We start from the raw sequence: 16,538 nt of genomic DNA on the forward strand, positions 1-16,538 counted from the left end.
CCTTTTAATAAAAGCTAGAGATCGGAAAGAATCGATTCTAAAGCTTGAGAATCGGAATCCAATTGACATCCAGTCCCAGTTAATTATTATTCTAAGTTGAATAATTGTTTAAACTCCGTAATCAGAACCAGTATTATCTGGTTTCTTCGTCCTCCTACCTGGAGGAGTTGGACAGGGAGACAGAGGAGCCTGATGGGCGATGGCGGCGGCGCCCTCGTGGTGGCGATCCCAGGCCGCCACGTCTCCTGGGAGATTTGGACCGTCGCCATGGGTCCTTCCACTCGTCTGGACGCCTCATGAGTGGAAGCAGCTCTTTCTTGGAGGGAGGTTCCATTAGCCTGCTGAGAAAAACAGACGATCTGCTGGTTTCTACTGCTGCTTTAGCACCAACGGTTCAGAAAAGATGGGAATAGTTAAAAATGTGGAGAATGTTGATTAAAATCATACAAAACTTGGAAAATAATCAGAGTGGGTCCAAACACCATCTCCTCCAAGATTCATTTCCAAAAACGCAATGTCAGCTGAGCTCGTCTTCCCTGAATTCCTTCATCGGACACGACTGATCTTTATTTGGATGAAAACTTATTTTGTTTCTGCAGATATCAAAATACATGATAAAATAAGAGATGGAGTCTAATAGGATGGGAGGAACACAGTTTGCACCCTGAAGGCAGCTTCCAGCATTAGGACCGTGTTAAATCTATATCTGGTCGTATCTGTAGCAACGTGTCGTTAAAGAGGAGAGACAGCAGTGCTCTGACCTGCTTTTCATTGCCTAGTCAGCCAGAGCCGAGCTGAGTGGGGAACTCAGAAGCAGCTGTGGTAAAGGTCAGGCATGTCCAAATAGCAGCGGCCTCTGAGGGAAATTTACATGCCATTGTTTCCCAGGTTTAATCAAAGTGCCCAACAGAAAGAAAAACTAAAGCTGCTGCTTATTTCTCACTAATTTATAGGTTTCACAGAAGCAGTTTAATTATTCTCAAACTCCACACACATGCTGTGCAACCAGATGATTGAGGACATTCTACTGGACTAAGGTCATGGTTCTACAGAAGCCCAACACGCCCATCTTTGGGTTCACATTCCCTCTGAACCGTTTTCCGTGTTCCCGCCTGTTTTCTACAACCAGAATCAGACTGGTTACTCTAAGGAAAAAGTTTTAAAAAATGGCAGAAAAGTTTGATGAAAAGAAAACGGCAAACAGAAGCGGAGAGGCGGGTATTACCCTAAGATCGTTTATTTAACCGTGTGGAAGAAACGAGGCGCTTTAGAAGTCTCCATGATAAGGTTTGTCTGAATACAGCCGGCAGGAAGGAAGGAGAGAGGAAGCTTCCTCTTTTCTTCCTTCCTGCCGGCCAGCTGTATTCGGGAAGGAAGAAGGAAGCTTCCCATCGTAGCTCCTTTAGCAGAGGGCCCTCCTGACGTTGCCATCGGCAGTTAGGAGCTATATTGGGGCGACGGCTGTGCCAGAAAAATGAGCAGGGATGTGTGGGGGAAAAATCAATACGGCGATATCAGGGTTTATACAAGAATGAGTAACTAATGCTCTTTAATGCTCTTAGAAATCATTTTAATCCCATCAACAAGAACCCATGACTCTCATATATAAACGGCAAAATGACGCAGTGCCGGGATGAAATGTCTTTTATGGAGGACATTTCATATATAACATTCATCTTTCAGTTCCTAATATCGGTTTTAAATAAACAAAAACATTTTTACCTAAAACAATGCGGGAAAACGGGCTACCTCTGGCAGAGGCATGAAATATATGCAGCACTTGCTTTATTATTCATACATTTAAATTTGATAGCTAAGGAAAATATAGCAATATACAGTGATCTTTATCATGATAATATCGTATTGTGACCCAAGTATCGTGACAACTATTGTATCGCAACACCCGTGCCAATACTCACTCCTATAATGGAGTTTATGCTGCAACCGGAGATGTGTCGGTTAAGGCTTTCAACATTGTTGTGCCCTTGGGCAAGGCACTTGACCAGCATTGCCTACTGACGGTGTAGGTACCAGATCTGCTCGCTTCTTATGACATCATCATCATATGGCAACTCCACTCGGACAAACTGTATTTCACCCGTTTCTTAAGGATCAGATCTGTTCCGGAGTCTCAACATATTATTAACTATATTTGTTATTATTTTACATTTCATTCAATTCAATTTTGTTCATTTACATATTGCCAATTCACAACACTTTACAATGAAACCAGATCATCCAGTCAGATTGATTCAAAGTTTTCCATCTATGGAAAACCAGGTGATTGCATCGACTCATCGACTCAAATGCAATCCCTCACACTAAGCATGCAGTCTAAAGTAGAAAACATTAATATTCATTCTTGGAGGAAAGCACTGACTTCTAAGACTGAGCTCTGCCATTTATTAAGGTGACATAACAAGTCTCAGCTAATTTTTATTCTTTTACTTATGAGGGTAGAGGAGGAAAAATTGAACATCTTACAAATGGACAAAGAAAACAACAGTTATTCTACCAGTAGAAAAGGAACGGTTGTTGTTAACACAGAGTTAAAAGTAGTGTAGCTTAATATGGCTAACTGACCGACCTAAAATACCGTAGGCTAACCTGTTAGCTACTGAGAACAGCTAGCCAAAGCGCTACCCAGCTCTCCACCTTTACATCGTGGTCTTGCAGTTACTTTTTTCACCACAAACTTATTTTTTTTGTTTTATTATCGGTTTGCTATTATTTATAATTCTTTTGTTATTATTTGTTAGAGGTAAAACTTCATCAATCATTAGACACGCTAATGCTACAGATGCTGATTATGTTATTATCGTTGTCTGGTAAACCCCAATGATTTCCTTCATGTGGCAACATTCAGCCAATTGTGTAGCGAAACGTCACCGTCGTGCACAAGGGCCCGAGCAAATCACCGCACAACTGGCGGCGCTGGGCCCTGTCTGATTGGGCCCCAGGGCAGCTGTGGCTAACTGGAGAACAGGTCATTTCCAGATACGGTTTCCCACAGGAACAGGAGCTACAATTTGGATTCAGCCAGCTGCCATCTAAATCAAATACTTCCTCATAGCATCGAGCTTCGCTGCCTTTTGACCCAAACAGCTGTGAGAGAGAGCCTAGGATAAACCACACTGGATTTCTTCCTATTGCAGCATCAAGTCTTCTTCTCAAGTGTGTGAATAAATATTTGTTGGAGGAAAAAAGCAGAGGATGTGGCTGATAAATAAAACTGGCGGATGGTAGAAGTCTGCAGCAGTCTTGGGTCCAAGTCTAACCCGCCAGTGGGTGTGAAGTGTTTGGTCTATGTGGCTATTGCAGCATGACCCAAAGACGTGAAACGTTTAATATGGCATCATCAAAGTTCAAACACTGTGAGCCAGCAGCACGTTCATGGGCTGCAGTGAATGAGGTCACAGGCATGATGCAACAATAGCCGAGTCAGCGTGTAGAGGCTAAAAATAGAAAGACAACATGAGATATTTTTAGATCTGTCTTATCAGCTTAGGTTTTCTTTTTCAGGAAGGAATGGATGAAGGAAGTGGGACACATAAAACCGAGCGGCGAGGAACATACAATGAAAGATAATGAAATGTTTGAAGACTTTATTAAAGAGCCTGACAAGACTGGTGGAAAAACGTGCGTGGCAAGTGGGTGCGCCGTTTACGAGCTGAACTTTGCATAACCCAAAAGAAACGCGGCCTGTTGTGAAGGTGAATGAAAGGAAACAGGATCAAGCCTGGAGTGAAAGAGGAAAAACTGCTTTGCACTCATCAGTCCTGGAAAGTAAGTTTAAATATATGAAAGGGGTTGTGTTCCTTTCCAGTGTTGCTTTGTTTTAGTACGCTTTGGCGATAAAAGATTAAAAATTAGAAGGCAATCCAAACAATAACGACCTGTTGACGTCAAATCCAGGAGTCGGAAAGAAACGTCAAAGCTGTATGAAAAGTTGCACAATTCCTGATGCATGAGAACAGTTCTGCTCTCAGAAGGTGCATCAACTCCACCTAACTAGAGACACCATATCAGCACAAGGGCCCTATTTCAGCCTGATCGGTACAGCCAACAGCGCAGGACTCTCTCAGGGCAACAGGCCTAAGGTCGCTAAGGACTTTTGGCTGAGTCTTATTTGGTACTGGAACCAGGTTAAGACTAAAGTTGAAGAGGTGCTGTAGAATCCCTCAGAGCTGTTCTGCAGAGGCCTTCAGGACTTTGGGTCTGACACCATCAGGAGCTGGTGATTTATTATCTCCAGTTGCCTCTTTATACTTGACTTCTAGAGATAGACATGTGAAAGGTGGAGGGAGAAGCACCATCTTCTGATCAGTGGCAGAGGAGGGCAGGAGGTCCACAGCTTAATGCTGCGTTCACACCGGGGGCAGCAAAAGCAGCAAAATTGCGTCTGCTGCTTCATTTTTGCTGCTTGTACCAGTAAAGTTCTGACGCGCGGCTGAAGCAGCTTTGCTGCTCTGGCTGCGCGGTCCAAAAGTGGCTCTGACGCTCGTTGGGCGGAGCTTCACTATCCTTTCTCTGCCTTGCAGCTATATTTGCTGTGATCAGTGGGAATAAAGTAGTTTTAATATGTTTTTAAGTGAGAAAATACACCTGAAAACTTCATCAGTGCAGTCAGTTCATCCAGATTACCATCCTGCCTCCCAATATTATTTCTGTCGGAGCCGCTCAGACCCCCACATACCGGCGGTGCGCCGACAGAAGGAATCCATTCATCAGCAGCCTCTGGCGGGTCGCCTCCTCGCGGTTTACCGCGGCGGCTGGTAGGTGTTTTTCATCTAAATAATCCGATCTGCAGGCACCACAATAATAAAAGCGAACATATTCTGCCGGCAGATGTATATATTTTAAGTTAATTATGCGTTAATAAACTGTTTAAGAGGAGTAATCAGAGCGGTCTGTGTCATCAGCGCTGTGTCTCTCTCCCAGCCAGCTCCCAGATCAGCTTCTCTGATTGGTTGACGCGGTGCGTCGAGCAGCAAAAATTTAATTTTTCCATCTCGAGCAGCAACGCGTTTGCGGCGCGTCAGATGCCAAAACGCGCCCGACGCGCTGCTTCAGCTGCTCAGACGCGCTGCGCTTGCTGCTCGAAACGCGCCGCGGGACCTTTTGCTGCGCCTTGACGCGCGTCAACCATTGACTTTGCATGTAAACTCGCTGCTTCTGTCGCGCCAGCTGCCCCCGGTGTGAACGCAGCATAAAGGTCCGTTAAGCTGAACGCTGCTCCTGTTATTCTCCTGTAGGACATTGGCCAATATAATGATCCCCTGTAGACCTTGTTGGCTCTAGATGATGCAGCTAAAAAAAGCATCAACCTTTCATGTCTGCTTGAACCCCAGTCGGCCTCAGCAGATGGCCGCTCACACTGAGCCTGGTTCTGCTGGAAGTTTTCTCCTGTTAAAAGGGAGTTTTTCCTCCCCATTGTCGCTACAAGCATGCTTAGTGTGAGGGATTGCAATCGAATCAATGAGTCGATGCAATCAACTGCTTTTCCTTAGATAGAAAACTTTGAATCAATTTGACTGGATGATCTCGTGAGCTGGCGCTATACTAGGGTGTAAGTTTGCGATAAAAGTTGGTGAGGACGTTCTAAGGATAGCGGCTGGTGGAACTACAGATACTCAACCCAAACACTTTCAATAGAGTTTATACTTTCCAAAAATGAGCTCAAACATACATTTATTGAATGCTTTCCTATTGTTGAGAACACGAGAGTACTACAGTATACTGATATTTATAGACAGATGCTTGCCTTTAGGGCATCATTTATAAAGTGCACAAAAACAATGTATTAAAAAAATGGCCAATAACAGCCGATATCCGATGCCAACAGCAACATATCATGCATCCCTAGTATAGAAACAACTTCAAATCCATGCATGGCTTCCTTTTAAAATGCATCAGTGATTATCCTCCTTCACAAGCAGTAAAATCTAATTTGGAAATTTGTTCCAAATGTTGTTAACAGCCAAAGTCTATATATTGAACCGTATATTTCAAAAATCATTTATACACTGATTTTTATTATTTGTGCTGGGTTGGCTGATGCAGCTATTTCTGAGTCTTGCTTAACTACAAAAGAAAAAAAAATATGTTGAATTTTATTATAACATTGCATATTGTTTCTTGTAAACTTGGAGATATATTTTATTGCATGTTGCATATCCCAGTAAATCTGTTTCACCTTTAAATCTGCAGCTGTCCCTAATTGTGTCTCTGCTCTGCTTAAACACAGATTTTGGCACCTGTCTACCAATATATTGATGCCAGAGAAACTATTTTTCAAAGTATCTAGAAGCTTTGCAGTCAAATTCTCTGTTCAATAAGAAAACAACATATACGTGTTTTAATCAGTAACTCTGAGTAATGGTCTTTTTTAACTTATATAAATGTACACTCTGTTGCCATTTTTAGCTGATAAAGCTCCGTATGTGTAACGAACGGATTTTTCAGTGGCATCTCTTAATTTTTTTAACCAACCTATCTCTTAACTTTTACTGAAACATATATGGAAGTAGCTGCTGGTTGAAATTCACTGAGTGCTGCTGTGTCTCTGTTCCTCCACGTAGCTACTCTGTACGCAGTGAACAGCGACCCCAAATAATATTATGTCCCAAAGCGACAGATCCGATGATATTTCAAGAGTTGGGACTCGAGAGCGAGGAAAAAACGAGGACTGAAAACACTCTGAACACAGACCTGCACTTAACCCTAGTTACTGTTGGCTAAAGTAAATCAGCGACAAGGGGGAAAAAAAAAAATCGGAAATAATTGGTGGGGACTGTCCCCTCTATGCCAAAGCTGGTGGGGACATGTCCACACCAGTCCTTCAGAGGGTTACCCCAGTGGCGTTAGAGAAATATACTGAATTGAAGTGAAGATCAGCTGGTAAAGATATGTATTGATCAGTGTTTTGTTTGCTTGTTCTTAATAAGGATCAATGGAAACGCCTGAACTTTAACTGGACGCCTAACTACTAACCCAAACATTCCTCTAGAAACCAGCCTGCCTTAGCTTGGCTGTGAGGAGCTAAATCTTTTCCCTGCCTACATCCACAGAAAACCATGTGGTTCTGAATCAGAGTGAAAAAGTTATCTGTAAAACTTTCTATTGATGCTGATCAGGTATCTTTAAAGGAATAGTACACCCAAAACATGATTAGCCTTCATATTCTACTCACCCCCATGCTGAACAACACTCTGGAGTACTTTTTTGATATCTCAAATGCATCTGGAGATCTGGGAGGCTTCTTGCTGTCTGCTGACATTCAAATAATGGAGGTCTATGGTGCCCGAGGCAGAAAGGTCCATAAAAGTTCACAAAGAACGTGTCAATATTCCTCCATACTGCTCGTCCAATGTATTCCAAGTGTCCTGAGTGGGTAGCGTCCAGAATTTACTCGAAACGAAGTCATTTAGAATGTTTTTAGAGCATAAACAGTAGTGGATAGGATTTCCTGAAAGCTCGTTCACGAGTCTACAGAAACCGCGGCAGACCAAACCAGATGAAAGTGCGCATTCAGCTCGGCAAAGAACTCATGCTCTTCCTCAACACTGAGTTGAATGCGCACTTTCATCTGGTTTGGTCTGCCGGCTTCCGTAGCGTCTTAAAAGCGCAGGTGCGCGCTTTCAGGAAATCCTATACACTACTGTTTATTCTCTAAAAACATTCTAAATGACTTCGTTTCGAGTAAATTCTGGACGCTACCCACTCAGGACACTTGGAATACATTGGACGAGCAGTATGGAGGAATATTGACACGTTTTTTGTGGACTTTTATGGACCTTTCTGCCTCGGGCGCCATGGACCTCCATTATTTGAATGTCAGCAGACAGCAAGAAGCCTCTCAGATCTCCAGATGCATTTGAGATATCAAAAAAGTACTCCAGAGTGTTGTTCAGCATGGGGGTGAGTAGAAAATGAAGGCTAATCATGTTTTGGGTGTACTATTCCTTTAACTATATACTGATTGATTCCTCAGCCCCACCTGCCACCTCTAACAGATCAGCAAATGAAAGGAAAAGGTGCAGCTGCAGTCGTTCTTTAACCACTATTCATTAACCACAGCTCAATATCAGGCAGAAATGCCTGAGGACATGATGTCATTCAGCAATTATTAATCTGCTGTGTCACAGACGGTCCGTCATCACTGAGATTAATTAGTCAAACTCAAATATCCTTACTTAGGCGGCGGCGGCCCGAGCGGGGAGCGTGGCTTCAGCTTGTCCTCCTCCTTCTTCTCCCTGGCTTCGCGAGGAGGACGCATCTTGGGCCTCTCCTTCTCGTTGCGTTTCAAACGCTGCGTTTCTCTCTCCCACTCCTCTTTCCGTCGAATCCTCTCCTTCTCGCGCTCCCGCTCTCGTTCCCTCTCCCGCTGCCGGCGCTCCCTCTCGCGGTGATCTCGCTCCCGCTCCCTGTCTCGGTGACGCTCCCGGAGGTCGCGCTCGCGCTCCTGCAGAAGTTGGTAGTAAGGGACAAAATGAAATGTCTTTTCCTCATCAGACAGGCTTAGTTCGTGTGGCCTCAGACCCTCTGAGCATCTTCCAGCCATCTTCTTTTGTTTCTAGCTGGTCTATGTGCCACTTTACATATTACTCTTGCTAATTTGGCACCTGTTAAGCTCAGGAGTGGAGGGGCACAGAGCAGACTGAAACATCAAAAATGAGGCAACCTCTATTCCAAGCAGAGGCAGAAGAACGGGCACTGTTTCACAAATACACATATGTGATTTATACATGCACAGGACAGGATCCACACACGCACAGCACGATTCACGTAAGCACAAAAAATTCCCCACACAAAGGACAAGATTCACAGACAGACAGAATGATTCACGCAAGCACACAAGATCCAAACATGCACAGAACAACATTCACCAAAGTATTTCTGGTCCATAAACAATTATAAATTAAATTACAAACTACCAGTGGTTTTTAAACTTCACTGCGTTTGTGTGTGGATTTTTGAGACTTCCTTGACGTTTCTCGATACACAAATGCATTTTTTTTAAACAGGGGATGGTTTGCGACCAATCTCAGAGCTCCCTTGCATAAGCCAATTACAAGAAACGCACATCCTCCATATGCTCCTCGCTCCACTCCAGACCGCCTGCGCAAAGCAAAGCCTACATCCTCCACGGTTCCTCCCGTTCTGCTCCACTCCGACTTCCTTGGAGCCCGAGGGAAGCATGCGCTGTATTATCATTTAAAGTCGTAGGGAAAAAGCCATTCCAAATGTTCCGAATTCTCCAGAGTGGTGCCGACTTTACATGAGTGAATTAAGTGAATGTGATTGGTCGATTATAAGGGGGTGGGATTGTTGTGGTGGAAGGTTCGCAAGCACGTTTAATTGTGGCCAGTTTCTCTGAAACATCTTGCTAACCAGTTAGCAACTTAGTGCTAGTAGGTTCCCAATGGGAAATTCCATTGGGACCAAGTAGCACTAAATTGGTGACTTAGAAACGACACTGTCAAGGAACGCTATGGACAGAGGAAACATGCAAGAGGAGGAGAGTTTAGTGTCGGAGGTCGTGGATGAGTCTCCTCCGTCATCCATTTTTTATTTAGAGGAGGAAAGCGGGGATAAAGTTGTTGTGGACGAGGACGCCAGGGTGGCAGAAGCTTGGTTTGGTGTAGAAGGCTTCCAGCCGTACATGTTTGAGCCCTTGCCTCGCAACGCTGCCAGTTCTGTTAGCTCTACGCCTGCTGAAGACACAGACGTCCATCCCAGTGAACACTGGGATGGAACTCAATGGGAAAGGAAAGGATTCTTATTTCAACCGTTGGTTATATTAGCTGCAACATATGAATCAAGATGCTATGACTGAAAAATTGGATTTACAGATGACCGTTGATACATGATTGGCCGAATTTAGGTGTTCAGGCTGACGTATAACTAACTGGCCTGCAGAAGATGACAAAAAAAAACAAACATATATTTTAAGACATGATTTTTTTTTTTTAAATAGAAATTTTCTAAGTTTTGGGGCAATATTGTTTGATAAATAGTGCATTTATATACATGTTTAAGCCAGAATGATTTGACGTTTAAATATGACTTCCCTACAACTTTAATACATGGGGAGAAAAACCTGCGGTAATGAACGCTTAATTTAATATGATATAATCAAATCTCATCATCAGCATCAAACTCAGCATCTCTTCATCCATGCCTGCGATAAGTCGTTTCTTTCGAACTTGTGAGATACGCTCTTGGAAGTTATTGTGACTGGATTTGATGAAACTTTTAAGCCTCTCAGTATAAAATAAATATTTTTATCAAGATGAGAAACCTACTTCCTGGTATGTTGAAGTACCAAGAGTTTGCAAACAATAATTAAACGGTCTTAGTTTTGGGGATTTTTTTAGAATTATGCTAATTTCTAGTTACCCGTTTACCATATTTTAATTTAACAAACCGGATCTTCTCAGCGTTTTTTTTCTTGTTTGGTGCGATTGCAATAGCGGACCTTGACCTGGCTGGACCGTAGCTAAAAATAGCTCAGCTCCGTATTCTGACGGTGAAGGACAGAGATGATGTACATGGACGGTGACGTATGGAGGAGTAGAGGTGGAACAGTTCTTATTGATTAACACCAGTGTGAAGTGCCCTGCACAACGTTAGCGGGGCGGAGCAGAGTATGTGGAATCTGGGGGCAACTTAATTTATGGACCAGAAATACTTTGGGTTATTTGTGCTTGTTTGAATCGGGCTGTGCTTGTGTGGATCTTGTCCTGTGCATGTATGAATCACACATTTGTATTTGTGAAAATTGAGACTGATATAGCTCCATAGCTTCTCAACCGTTTACTAAAACCACATCAAGCTGCAGATAAACCAGAGAGCTGTCAGTGGGGCTGAAACCATTCATGGGTATTCCATCGTCAATGTAATATAGCACTAACTGGAGAGAAAAGACATCAAAATAAGTCATTTGCTCAAAGGACGACTCAATCTGTACAGCAACCAAGCCAAAACTGTTCAGAAAATATAAACATTTTCCTTTTAAGATACAAACTAAATCTTTGACATACAGAAGGTCTCTGCTGGCAGCTTTAGCTTCCTCTGGTCCAAACTGTCCTTTCTTTTAACCGTTAACCATCAGCTACCATCTGCATTAAACTAAGAACTTACAGGTTTTCTACATTTTATTTTTGCCATTTCCAATTAATTTCCAAAATGTAAAACTGTTTGTAGATTGTGGAATCGTTAAATGAATCCATGACTAAATAAATCAATAGCTGCAGAGAAGCAGTTTAACCTTTTCTAAATAAATCCAGAGCAGATTCAGTGACTTGATGCACCCACTGCTTCGATCCCAGAGATGCGGAGTGATGCTACTTACGTTGAAGTGGTACGGAAGAGGAGCCTCGGTGTACTGAACCCTGAAGTTCTCATACTGGCCGCCCCTCCACAAGGCTTCCATTTCATAGTCGTAGTACGGGTCAGCATAGGGCTCGCTGCAGACACAAACACCAATCAGAACATTTGCTTCCATATAAAATGAAACAAACAATCAGGACAGAATTAGTTCCCAGACTCAATCCTGACAAAATAAATCTGAAATAACCCCCCCGATGTACTCAACATGATTCATTCGACCGTTTCGGGTGTAGAAGGAACCACAGATGGCAGCAGCTTCATAAGATCATGTCTGAAAAGCTCAGCAGCTTCAGTGGTTTGCAAACACTTTGCCAAGATGGCAAAACATCAGCAAAAACCTCAGAGGGAAAAAAAGTGCTGCAGCAGATCAACCTGTGAAGGTTCAAAGGTCACCATCTGAATTCCAGCAAAGGAGTAGACATCCCTTCTTATCTTAAATCAGACCCTGTCAGCAAAGTCCAGAGGTCTGTGAGGAGATACCCCTGCCTATTGTGGATGTTGATAATAAAACTTTGCAAATGCTCCAGCTATTGCTAAAGGAGCAGCTCAAGTAGCTTAAGATGATTTACGTGTTTTGGCATGAGCAGGACTGGCACTCACCCATAAATAGGGTCTCTGAAGTCCATTTCCCTGAAAGAAGAAGAGAAACCATGTGAGTTATTCGCCCCAAACAGCAGCTGCGTCCAGGTTCTGACGTTAAGATGTGTTTGAATGAGCCTGTAAATGTCCTGCTGTCATTAATGTCCAATAAGCTGATTCCGGTGGGCTGAATCAGAACCCCAATGAAACCTGAAGGACCCTGACTTGAGGGGTTCCTGCCAGAAACTGGCTGCTAACGGCCAGAAACGGGCTACTAACAACCAGAAAACGGCTACTAAGTCGGACACAGGCTGCTAACGGCCAGAAACACTGCGTAAACAATCAGAGCGGGCTGCTGACAGCCAGAGACAGGCTGTTAACAGCCAGAATCAGGCTGTTAACAGTCAGAAAAGGGCTGCTTATAGTCAGAAATAGTCTGGTTTTAATATCTCAATCAGATTCTGATTTCACTCTGATTTTGCAGAATCCAACCACAATGTCCTGACATGTTCAGTCTGATTTAGAATATATATATATTAGGGGTGGAACGATTCACAAAATCCACGGTTCGGTTCGATTCACAGTTTCTGGTCACGGTTTTCGGTTCGATTCGATACATGTTGATTGTTACACCGAAATCCCATTAAAAATTATGAAATTAATGAAAAAAATCCCCCCAAAAATAATGGATTGTAATTATTTTAAATGATCCGCGGAAACCCTGGATCATTTCCGTATGTTTTGCTGCTTTGAATTTAATCATCTGGCGCATGCTCTCTAACCTGACAAGAGCCAGATGCATGTCTCGCTCCGCCACATGCATCTGGCTGTTGTCAGGTTACATGCTCTCTACCATCTCCAAGGAACTCAGAGGGGAGTGGACGAAGCCACAGCGGGGGCTGTAGGCTTTGCTTTGAGCAGCCGGTCTGGAGCGCAGCAGGGCGGAGCGGGGGTTGCTGACGGAGTATGAGGGATTTCGGGGTTAGCATGACATGTTGCTGTTAGCATAAACAAAACGTGTTGCACAATGCTTGCACACTGTTGTACTTTTATCCACAACTTTCTTTCCGCCGTCATCGTAGGTCACTCTAAATGCAAAGTGGTCCCATACAGCAGACCTATAAAGTGCTGCTGGCGCGTCTTCCAACTCCTGTTCTTTCCCACTCGCCATACCCACACAATTCTCCACAACAACTGATTTTTTTCCCTGCTACACCCGGCTAAGCTGCTTCCTTCTTCTTCTTCTTGTTTACTACTGGCGGTTGGCTTTGGTCGCAGTACCGCCACCTTCTGCTCTGGAGTGTAATCCCTTCCTCTATGAAAAAAAGGAGCAGCGCATGAACCGAACGAAACACACGCGAACCGAACCGAGACAGTCGAACCGAACGATTCTGACAGTTTTCATAAATCGTCCCATCCCTTATATATATATCTATATATCTATATATAGATATATATATATAGATATATATATATAAAGACAAAATATGGCGCCCAGGTCCAAAACAAGCCCAAACCATGAGCCCTCCACCTCCGTGCTGGACAGCTGGAATGCAGAGTTATCCAATGAGTACATGAACAGCCATGACTGTGATTGGACCGTCACATGGCAGTCAGACCTCTCCGAATGAGGGTGGGATCAATGGATCTGACTGATCCTCATTGTTAAACCAAAGACTAGATCTACCCTATATTAGGGCTGCAACAACGAATCAATAAAATCGCCGCCGTCGTCATCACTGCCACTTGAGTGAACCGCGGGAAGAAAAAAAAATAAAAGGAAGAGCGAGCCAGCGCCGCAGCTGAGCAAAGGCTGTTTTCAAAAGGCAGTAACGTCAACTGTTCTAATGACCGATACCGCAAACGCAAGCTGCGTCTCAATTCACAGATAGCCTGCGCTTTGTAAAGCGAAAAAAGTTGTAACATGCAACTTTTGTAAAAACAAATGAACATGGCACGGAAGCACCACTGTTTTGATGCAGCACCTGAAAAGAAGACAAGATGGAGCCTTGGATGGCAGTGAAGAGAGCTGATCAGCAGGATGAGCGACTTTGTTTGTTTGGTTTTAAAGTGGGGAAACGTAACGTTAGTTTCTCTGGTAGCTCATCTGATGCTTTCCTTACCGTGTTAGTAGGTTACAGACAGTGATAAGGTTGGCTACTTATTTTACTTTTAATTTCATTTGAATTAGCTTAAGCAGCGTTTATATTTTCTTTATAAATAAATTAACTTGCAAATTATGAGGGCAAGACTTTTAAAGTTTAAATCTTCTGCCAAAGATAAAGTAAAGAAGATCCTGCAATTTATGGAAGTAAAGCAGAATAAAATCCAGCAAGATCAGTAATATGTCAATTAATTATCTGCCACATTTCCATGTAAATATCTGTCTTTGGAGGATGTGTTTTTTAGCACCCCTAGTTCTCTCATTTTTATTCCAAATACAATTTATAATTTGAATCACAGGGCTATTTTTATCTCTATGGTTCAGTATTTTCTCAAGTAGCAACTTTAACTGCTGTACTTTCCTGTCTGAAAAGGCAGAACTCTTCTAGTCTAAAAAAAACTCATTTGTTGAAATGGGGGGACCTGTTGTTTGAGCCCCTTAGGGGCTTTTAAAAACAAAAATGTCTTTTTTTGCACTTTATGAAACAAATAACCCTATATTTTGTGGATGTACAGCTACATTTCTCATGTAAGTTTGCGTAGTTTTAACACAAACATTTATTTTTCATATTGCACCAGTACAGTTAATGAGCAACCTGTACTTGTGTGCTTGTTTGTTCTGTCTAAAATGTTTATTTTGGAATAAAGAGTTTAATACAAAAAAATTTTTTTGTCCGATTCATCAATTAATCGAAAAAATAATCGGCCAATTCATCGATTTTTTAAATAATCGTTAGTTGCAGCCCTAATCCTAATCAAGGACCATCTAGATCAGGAACCTCCTTAAGACCCCCTCCTATCCTTTTCTCCTCCACCATTAGCTCCAGTCTGTCGCGTTGTTAGAAGATGTGCGTCTGTGCGCGGACATGCTGTGTTTGTGGGACGGCTGCATGTGAGCGTGTCGTACTCTCGGATGATCCGGTAGCTGCGTTCTCTAAAGAACTCGTTCTCTTTGTCCAACTCTCTCTCGTCCTCTCCGATCGTCACATTGAAGCGCTTCTCCTCAAAGTCGGGCTCCTGCTCTTTGCGGATGGTGGCTTTCTTCAGCACCTACAAGGAAACACCAAAACTGTGAGACTCACTGACACCTGCTGATCAAACCTGCAACAAAATTGGTTCGTCTGCTGCATATCCATCCACCAGTGTTTAATTCTGTGACCTGACCCAGAGGGAGCATCCATAGTTTCAATGCAACAAACCTCCAGTGGAGCCAGAAGGTTTGAATTGACTCAACTGTGGCGGGGCCAAAAGGGCCCTACAGGTCTAAGCTACCCTGGGGTTAATAACACATCCATGAAGATAGTGAAGGTAGAGATCCAAACATCTACTGATCCTGAAAGGATGTCAGAACATGGAGGTTCCTCCTGATTGGCAGCGCTTACCTCTTTGGCGTGCCTCAGTCCTCTCTCCCAGGCGCTCTCCACAGGAGGCTCCACCGGCGGAGGCGGGGGAGGGAGCTCCTCCACCACAGGAGCAGCCTGCAACACGGAAACACTCGGTCAGCCTCCCACAGACAGGGAAGCTTCCAGCTCATGTTTACATGGAGATGAACTCACCCAAGGACTGTTAGGGATGAGAGGCAGGGGTCCTCCAGGGGGCGCTCCATTGGGGGAGAAAGGGTCAGGCTTGCTGATGAGAGAGTAGTTCCCCTTGTCGTTGACTCCAGGGTGGATGAACCTGCAGTTCATCCCCCAGGTACAGTTTCCTGAACAGAACATAAACCATGACTGATCAGACCCAGAAACCAGACCGATTTGATGCGATTGGTTAAAGTCGTAGGGATATGGCTGTTCCAACTGTTGCATTTCCGAATTCTCCCGAGTGGTGCCCGACTTTACACGGGTGAATTAGGTGAATGTGATCGGTCGATTAACAAAGGGGATGGGATTGTTGTGGTGGAAGGTCCGCAAGAAAGTTTGATTGTGGGCGGTTTGTCGGAAGCATCTTGCTAACCAGTTAGCAACTTAGTGCTAGTAGGTTCCAAGTAGCACTATATTGGTGACTTAGAAACAACGCTGTCAAGGAACACTATGGAAAGAATAAACATGCAAGAGGAGGAGTTTAGTGTCGGAGGTCGTGGATGAGTCTCCTCCATCATACATTTCTTATTTAGAGGAGGAAAGTGGGGAGGAAGATGTTGTGGAAGAGGACGCCAGAGCGGCAGAAGCTTGGTTTGGTGTAGAAGGCTTTCAGCCGTGCATGTTTGAGCCCTCGCCTCACAACGCTGCCAGTTCTGTTAGCTCTACGCCTGCTGAAGACACAGACGTCCATCCCCGTGAACACTGGGACAGAACTCAATGGGAAAGGAAAGGATTCTCATTTCTTATTTCAGCCGTTGCGTATATTAGCTGTGACATATGAATCAAGATGCTATGACCGAAAAAATTTGATTGACAGATGAC

General features: G+C 43.6%; 1 protein-coding gene across 5 annotated transcripts in view; it reads right to left on the reverse strand.

The window, feature by feature from the left end:
• The window catches only part of zc3h18 (zinc finger CCCH-type containing 18), a 65,037-nt gene that overhangs the window by 38,103 nt on the left and 10,396 nt on the right, over window positions 1–16,538 (reverse strand). For 3 of the 5 annotated variants that reach the window (XM_038270220.1, XM_038270217.1, XM_038270218.1), the window contains exons 4-10: window positions 15,693–15,841; window positions 15,519–15,614; window positions 15,044–15,186; window positions 11,995–12,024; window positions 11,357–11,471; window positions 8,196–8,464; window positions 159–341 (exon numbers count right to left, since the gene is read on the reverse strand). In XM_038270220.1, coding sequence (XP_038126148.1) covers window positions 159–341; window positions 8,196–8,464; window positions 11,357–11,471; window positions 11,995–12,024; window positions 15,044–15,186; window positions 15,519–15,614; window positions 15,693–15,841 — 985 coding nt within the window. The remainder of the gene's footprint in view (window positions 1–158; window positions 342–8,195; window positions 8,465–11,356; window positions 11,472–11,994; window positions 12,025–15,043; window positions 15,187–15,518; window positions 15,615–15,692; window positions 15,842–16,538) is intronic. The other 2 variants (XM_038270221.1, XM_038270219.1) reach the window with 1 other exon arrangement.

The sequence above is a fragment of the Cyprinodon tularosa genome, unplaced genomic scaffold (assembly GCF_016077235.1).
Source record: "Cyprinodon tularosa strain WSP-4 unplaced genomic scaffold, ASM1607723v1 ctg756, whole genome shotgun sequence".
Classification (NCBI taxonomy): Eukaryota; Metazoa; Chordata; class Actinopteri; order Cyprinodontiformes; family Cyprinodontidae; genus Cyprinodon; species Cyprinodon tularosa.